This window comes from Suricata suricatta, chromosome 3 (genome assembly GCF_006229205.1).
Source record: "Suricata suricatta isolate VVHF042 chromosome 3, meerkat_22Aug2017_6uvM2_HiC, whole genome shotgun sequence".
Lineage (NCBI taxonomy): Eukaryota > Metazoa > Chordata > Mammalia > Carnivora > Herpestidae > Suricata > Suricata suricatta.
The window spans coordinates 175,809,240-175,817,704 of record NC_043702.1 but is presented as its reverse complement, the minus strand read 5'-3'; the positions used below and the strand labels follow the sequence as shown (position 1 = coordinate 175,817,704).

Below are 8,465 nucleotides of genomic sequence, written 5' to 3'. Positions count from 1 at the left end.
CTGTGCAGGCAGAGTGCAGGAAGATGGCGGAGGAGCAGTCACAGTTGGAGCGCGACATTGAGACCATCATCAACATCTTCCACCAGTACTCTACGCGGCTGGGGGACCCAGACAAGCTCAACCAGAGAGAACTGAAACAGCTGGTGGAAAAAGAGCTGCGAAACTTTCTCAAGGTAGGCTGGGCTCCTTGCGGGCCTGACGCAGCCGGGAGACAGGCTGGGTAAGGATGGAGGATGGGGTGCAGTCTGCACTGGTCAAGGAGAAAAGTCTACCTCCTTCAGCCCAGCCTCCCTGTCACTAGAGTTACTTCAAGTTAGACAACAGACAGGATTGAGAAAGACTGACTGACAGATGAGTGCTGTGTGCAGGGCCCTGTCCTGGGCAGGGGCATGCAGTGGCAAACAGGGACCTGCTGTCTATAACACATAGCAAAGATGTTGGCCAGTAAAGAGCATGGGAAAATCCATTGCCAGTAAGTCCCCCAATGACCATAAGAGAGAGCGCTGTGGATGACATGGGCTGGGCGGAGACAGCTGATTATTTGGGTGGACACGAAGGGCCCCTCCAAGGAGGTGATTTTGAGCTGACACCTGAATTGAGGAGGGAGGTGACTGAGGACGACCCTTGGCAGGAGCTGAGCAGACCCCAAACCTCAGCTGGTGTCAAGGGTTGAGGGGCCTTTCTAACCTAAGTGTCCATGGAAACACAGACACTACATGTAGGAAGCACCCAGCGAGCAGTGGCACACAAAGCACTCAGTAACATGTTCATTTATTCTCTGATCTGAAAATAAGAGGCAATTCTAGGAAAAAGGATTAGTTCCACTTTATCTTTCAGTTTTCTTTATAAGTTTAGGGACTTGGGGGACAGAGGCTGGGACCAAGAAGGGTGAGACACCTGAGTTCCAGCCTCAGTTCTATTCCTAGAGCCAGTGGCAGCCTTCCCTGAAGCCCCGCCCCACGTCAGTAGGCAGTACTGGGGACTCTGACCCTGGGTCAAGGTGCATGAGACACTGGGAAGAAGGGTACTGGGTCAGGATAAGCAAGAAAGGATACAGTCAAGAGTTTGTAGGGTGAGGTTCTCCTCGTTGTGACTCCTATGCCTGCCCCACCGCCCACCTCCCTCGTCCTCTGCCAGAAGCAGTGGTAGTCCAGGAGGAGAAGCTGGGACCCAGCGAAGCAGCTGCTCCAGAGTGAGTGCTCTGGCTGGCCATGGGAGAAGGGCAGGAAGAGGGCTGTGTGGGAACACTGCAGGAGTGGGAAGGGCCTGGGAGGAGAGCTTGGCACCCCCAGAGTCCCAGGAGGGGACGTGGCTGAGCTACCCCAGCCAGTGGGTGGGACCAACTGAAGCTCTCTTCTGCCCTGCCTGGACCCTCCCCTGCCCTGGCTGCTTCATCACACCCTGTGGGGTCAAAGGAGGACCAACACTGCTCTCTGTCCCCACAAGATATGAACCATCTTGCTTTCCTCAGGGGGTTACCCACTGTGCGGGTTGAGATACTGATGCGTGTCCCAAATGAGTGACCTAGAGGAGGAAGGGAGGGGGGGAAGGGGAGGGAGCAGGATGGGCAAGTGGAGGGACTGGGACAGGGCAGGGCTCATTTCTACTCGGCAGCTCCCAAGCCTCCTCAGTGTGCAAAAATCGAGTGTCCTATTCTAAGTCATTTTCCTCAAATCTTCCTCAAGGAAGATACCAAATCCACCTGTTAGACTTGTTCTAAAGACCAAATGAGGTGACATTTCTATGCATACTAACTGTGTGACCTCAAGCAAGTCACTTGACCTCAGATCTTCTGTAAAATTGAGGTGATTGTAGTGCTCAGGTCGTATGCAGGCTAAATCAGAAAGCGTCTAGAGCATGCTCAGCATATGCTACCCTGTGGGCATTAGTCGGTCATTTTTAATTTTATAACTGAGGCCCAGGAACCAGGCTTCCTTGTACCTTTGCCTAGGGTCATTTGCTGAGCTCTCTGTCCCTAATGCTGGCCACACCCAGGCCTGACTACTGTGTCACCCCCACCCACAGAAGCCAAAGAAGAATGACAATGCCATAAAGAAGATCATGGAGGACCTGGACACAAATGGAGACAAGGAGCTGAGCTTCGAGGAGTTCACCATGCTGGTGGCCAGGCTCACAGTAGCCTCCCACGAGGAGATGCACAAGAACGCCCCGGAAGGAGAAGGCCACAGCCATGGGCCAGGCTTTGGGGAAGGTGGCCATGGCCACGGCCACAGCCATGGTGGCCACGGCCACAGCCACTAGTCGGGAGGCCAGGACACCCTTCCCCCGCCCAACTAGGGCCACAGGGTAGTCATGCCAAACTGCCTTAGCTAGAAGGCTGGGAACAGGGAACAAAATAAAGTCTTCCTCCAAGCCTGCACTCTGTGTGCTTCTTCCAGCTCCCCCTTCTCAACCTGTCCTTCTGAGGACCTGGGTGTTACATGGCCCTGCCCCTGAACCAGAGCTCAACCCCTTCTTTGGTAATAACAGAGTGAGAAACCACAATACTGTGTGTCCTGAGCTCCTTGGGCTCACTGCCCTATTTCCTCCCCTCTGACCTCAGGCCCCATGGCTCAGTCCAGTCACCCCACCCCAGCTCAGGACTTCCCTGTACTGCCCATCAAATCAGCTCTTGTCTACATAGAAAACAAAAGGGGAGATATCCATTCCCCTCGACATGCCAGCCATCCCTACTCAGCCTTGACCGCCCCCTCCCCCCAGTACTGTCCAACACCTTCCACAAACATCTGTCTCCTAAAAGAACCTTATTTCTCTGGAAATTGTCCAGAGGTGCACCTATAGGCCACATCTGTGGAGGAATACTGTATTGGGTATATTTACTCACAAATTCCGTTTTGAATCCATGGAAGCAAATCAGTGTCTTTTCATAGACCTAGCATCCTCACCATGGACAGACCCTGGGGCAGGTGGTTGAGAGAGGGAGACTCTGGACCCGCACCCATCCAGCCCCAGCAGGATGGAGAGAGAGAGCTCCTGCCTGCTTATTGGAAGAATGAGTTCTAATCATGGCCCGGCAGCTGTAAGGCTCAACCACCACCATGAGGAAGGTGGACTTCGGGTCCAGGGAGCCTGTTGGGCCTGAGGATTCTGATTCTAAGCCTTAAGGGCAAGCTGACCTCCCTGATGTTCCTGCAGCCCCTAGTCGGGGGCTGAGAGTCCAGCCCAGCAGGGGCATTTGCTCCCAGTCACAAAAACAGTACCGGGGCTTGGCTGGCAGCTTCCCCGTGGCTGCTGCTGAAGCTGCTGTTCCCGCCTCAAGCAGCCCCCACGCCCAGCCTCGCATTTCAGACTCTCAGATGACTCCTCTGCCACTTCTGGCCTGAGCACTTCACCATGAAGTCCCTTTCACACCACGCTGGGGTTGACCTTCTGAAAACCAGAGCCCAAATCAGGGGTGTGTGCCCTGCCCTGTCCTTGCAGCAGAGAGAACGCTCTGACAGATCTAGGATTTGGGGAGCTGGAAAGAGATTGACAGTCATCTATCCCCAACAAACAAAGGGAGTGAGACACAGAGTGGAGAAGAGACCAGTCCAAGGCCATAAAGTGGTGGAGCTGGTCAAGAGACTGCAGAAAGGAAAACGCCTTGAATCCCATCTTCTCCAGGGGCTGGATGTTCCAGCTCCTACCCCATGCTGAGCTTAGGGAGGGTTGCAAGTCAGGTTCCACCTTCCCACACTGCTCGACTGTAGCCAGTTCCCAGGCTGTCTGCCAGTGGATTGTACAGGTTTCTGCCCTAAGGGCCCGGGGGCCTCTGCTATGCGCACAGGGATTTAATGGCTCCCACTTGAGGGTGTTTCCACGGACTGCTTCAGGCTGTGAGCTTGGGGAGCATAGTTGTTTTCGCCTTGCTTTTGGTTTTGGTTTTGGTTTATTTATTTATTTTTTGAGAGAGAGTGTGCAAGCAGGAGAGGGGCACAGAGACAGGGAGAGAGAGAATCTCAAGCAGGCTCCACACTGTCTGCACAGAGCCCAATACAGGGCTCAATCCCACCAACTGTGAGATCATGACCTGAGCCGAAATCAAGTGTTGGACGCTTAACCTACAGAGCCACCCAGGCACCCCAAAGAGCAGAGTTTAGAAGCCCCGAGTCCCTTCCCTGCCTGACTTAAGGAGACAACAGCTCAGGAACCTCACCTTCTGACAGCCCTTCTCTCTGACCCTCATGTCCAGGTAGAGGTCACCTTCTGGATGTAGCTTATTAGGGGAAAGAGAACCAGGGAGATGGGAGACCTGAGGATACCCCAGGTAGGGCAGGTGTCCCCAAACCCTCTACCGACCCTCACTTTTCACTATGTGCCATAAATGATTGTGACTCTGCCTCCCCACTAGACTGTGAACTCCATGAGGACCAAGTGTCTGCTTACCTCTGCTCTCATGGGCGGTGTGGAGAAAAGAAGGAGGAGATGGAGGGATTAAAACTGGCAGATGGAAGGGTTCTGGATGTCATCACAGAGTCTCACACTGGAAGGTAGGGGGCGGCAAGGTGATGAGGATCTGAAGCACACCACCCCCAAAGCTTTATTCCAGCCTTTATCTGTTGCACACTAGAAGCTTCCGTTTGCAAAAAAGGGATTTATCTTGAAAAAAGTTTGAAAATTGTTGCTTAAACCCAACCTGCCTCACCCCCATGCTTGAATGATTCTCCCCAATGTCCCTAACAACGGTGACTCGGGCTGAACTCTTCCAGGTAAGGGAATAACCTAATGTGGCACCTAGAAAGTTCTTCATCACACCAAGCTAAAAGCTGTCTCCTGTGCCTGCTAGGCATTAACCCTAGTTTCCCTCCAACATCCTTAGGGACACAGAATAAATCTAAACCCCTCCATATATGAAGCCACCCACCCACTTTTTCAAAGTATTTTCCATAAATAGCATCCAAGCCTTCTCCAGCCTCTGTACTTTTACACCAGGAACGCTCTCACCACCCTGGTGTCTCTAGCAAGTCTCTTAGCACCTGTGAAGGCCCAGAGCCTGTCACTGCCTTCACAAAGATGTCCCTGACCACCACTTTCTATAAATGTATAGGGTCTTACCCCTCCTACCATTGCACTTCTAATACAGACTTGTAACCCCTTATCAAGTCTGATGATGGTCCTGAAGGCAGAAACTATGGCTGATTTGCCCCAAACCCCCAGGTGCCAGAATGAGCATTCCAGATGAGCAAGTGAAGGTAGAGTGGTCCTAGGACCCTGTGGAGCCATAGAGATTTCTGGAGAGGGCAACTGAGGGGCAAGGAGGCAGGGGACAGAGATGCATAGATGCCAAGAGTTCTCCCCTTCCCTCCTTTCTCAGCTAGGTCAGTCTGAGAGTAAGACATGGTTCTAGACCCCAGGGGAAGGTCTAACAGAAAGCCACTTCTACAGAGCCCTATGGGGTTTTCCTCAAACATAGTTTAAGAGAGTTAATAAAGGTGATTTAGCCTCTTCCATCCCATTAGCCCCTTCCATTCCTAAGCTCGTTCTGTAAATGATCCTAAAATTTGTATGGAACTACAAAAGACCATGAGTAACCAAAGTAATCTTGAGAAATAATAACAAAGCTAGGGCTCCTGGGTGGTTCAGTTGGTTGAGCATCCAACTACAGCATAGATCATGATCTCAGCTCGTGAGCTCAAGGCCCACATCAGCCTCTGTGCTGCTGGTGCAGAGCTTGAAGCCTGCTTCACACTCTGTGTGTCCCTCCCTCTCTGACCCTCCCCTGCTCACACTTGTCTCTCTCTCTCTCCCAAAAATGGATTTAAAAAAAAATTTTAAGAAGAACAAAACTGGAGGTATCACAATCCCAGATTTCAGGCTACACTGCAAAGCTAGTAATCCAAACAGTGTGGCATCAGCACAAAAATAGACACGTGAGGTACCTAGGTGGCTCATTTGGTTAAGCATTTGACTTCAGGTGCGGTCATGATCTCATGATTCGTGAGATGGAGCCTGTTGGGGCCCACCCAGCCAAAAAACCTGCGGAGGTGATTCCACTGTGACGGCAAAGCCTCCGGGGGGAGTGTATGTAATCGCAAAGTCCCTAGCCTTGTCTAGGAAGGCGCTACCCTGGATAACGGTTGACCTTCCCCCAACTGAGGATCAGGACAAAAGAACAAAGGTCCTGGGAGACTGGGGTGCAGTGCTGTGTGGCCTACAGGGACCCTGCTTCCCCTGCTTGAAAATGTGTGCGCTTGACTGCTTGACCTAAGTGGATCAGAGACTGGGGTTAGTTCTCCTATTATTCATGCCACTTGGTAATTGGCGGTTTCAGTAAATGGGCAGATTTTCTGATTGAAACTTCCCCCCTAGTTAGAGGCACCTGACTTACAGACTATTGTTTGAACTTTTAAAGAAAAATAGCCTTGTCATAAGCTTCGGCTAATATTACACTATATATGTAAAATAAGACCCTCGCTGATGTATTTTGAGTGGTCAATTATGTTTTTTGATCTTCTGTATTGTACTTCATTTCTGTCCTTAATTTTCTGTTCTCTCTTCCATGAAAACAATGATCCTTTCTAAAACATGTGATTCCTAAGAAGTTACAAACAATGTAATCATTATAAGAAAGATGTAATCACATGTGGTATATAAGACACCAAGTTTCACAGTAAAGTGTGGTCTCTTCCACCATTCATGTTGTTTGTGTTCTTTCTTGTAGATATTTTGCCGACACCAACCGCCTACTCAGGGACCCTTAGACTCTGGTGTGTGGGCTGGTCCCCCGCAGGAGCCCACATTGGGCTCTCTGATGTCAGCACACAGCCTGTTTCAGATTCTCTTCTTCCTCTCTCCCTGCCCCTCCCCACTCTCAAAAATAAATAAACATTTAAAAAATAGACACATAGATCAGTGGAACAGAGCCGATAACCCAGAAATAAACCCATGATTATATAGCCAATTAATCTATGACAAAGGAGAAGGAATATTCAATAGGTAAAGAATAGCCTCTTCAACAAATGATACTAAGAAAACTGGAAAGTCACAGGCAGAAGGATTAAGTTTTTCTAACTTTCTTAATACCATAGACAAAAATAAACTCAAAATGGATTAAAGACCCAAATGTAACACCTAAAACCATAAAATTCCTAAAACATGGGCAGTAAACTCTTGTCTATTGGCCTTAGCAATATTTTTCTGAGTGTGTCTCCCCAGGCAAGGAAAACAAAAACAAAAATAAGCTAAATTGGGACTTCATTAAAGTAAAGAGTCTTTGCACAGTGAAGGAAACAATCCACAAAACAAAGGCAACCTGCTGAATGGTAGAAGAAGTTTGCAAATTATATATCTGATAAGGGATTAATATCTAAAATATAAGTGTGGCCTGGGTAGCTCCATTGGTTAAGCATCCAACTTCAGCTCAGATCATGATCTCACAGTTTATGGGTTCAAGCCCCATGTTGGGCTCTGTGCTGACAGCTCAGAGTCTGAAGCCTGCTTCAGATTCTGTGTCTCCCTCTCTCTCTGCCCCTTCCCCATTTGTGCTCTCTCTCTCTCTCTCTCTCTCTCTCTCTCTCTCTCTCTCTCTCAAGAATAAATAAATCTTAAAAATTTGTTAAATGTCTAAAATATATTCATAACTCATATAACTCAACACCAAATAGTTTAATTTAAAAATGGGCCAAAAACCTGAACAGAAATTTTACCAAAGAAAATGTACAAATGGAGAACAGACCCATGAAAAATATTCAACATCACTCATCTTTAGGGAAATGCAAATCAAAACCACAATAAGATATCACTTCATATCTGTCATAATGGCTAATATCAAAAAGAAAAAAATAAGAATGTTAGTGAGGATGTGGAGAAAAGGAACCCTTGTGCACTATCGATGGGAATGTAGATCAGTGCAGGCACTGTGACAAACAGTATGGAATTCCCTCAAAATTTAAAAATAGAAGTGATTACATTTCTGGTTGTTTACTTGAGGAATACAAAAACACTAATTCAAAAAGATATACACTATCCTCAAATTTATATGGAACCACAAAAGACCCCGAATAGCCAAAGATATATTGAAGAAGAAAACCAAAACAGGAGGCATCACAATTCCAGACTTTAACCTCTACTACAAAGCTGTCATCATCAAACAGTATGGTATTGGCACAAAAACAGACACATAAACCAATGGAATAGAATAGAGAACCCAGAACTGGGCCCACAAATGTACGGCCAATTAATTTTTGACAATGTAGGAAAGAGTATGTGATGGAAAAAAGACTGCCTCTTTGGCAGGTGGTGCTGGGAGAACTGGACAGCAACATGCAGAATGAAACTCGACCACTTTCTTACACCATACACAAAAATAAACTCAAAATGGCTGAAGGACCTGAATGTGAGACAGGAAACCATCAAAACCCTCTAGGAGAAAGTAGGAAAAAAACCTCCTAGACCTCCACTGCAGCAATCTCCTACTCGACACATCCCCAAAGGCAAGGGAAATGAAAGCAAAACTGAACTCTTGG

At 48.4% G+C, this 8,465-nt stretch overlaps 1 protein-coding gene across 1 annotated transcript in view; it reads left to right on the top strand.

Annotated features, from left to right (window-relative positions):
* S100A9 (S100 calcium binding protein A9) overlaps positions 1-2,380 on the top strand; it is a 2,948-nt gene extending 568 nt beyond the window's left edge. Inside the window, exons 2-3 of the mRNA XM_029936137.1 lie at positions 9-173; positions 2,026-2,380. Of these exons, the coding sequence (XP_029791997.1) occupies positions 9-173; positions 2,026-2,262 (402 nt within the window). The 3' untranslated portion in view covers positions 2,263-2,380. The remainder of the gene's footprint in view (positions 1-8; positions 174-2,025) is intronic.
* Positions 2,381-8,465: the final 6,085 nt, after the last annotated feature.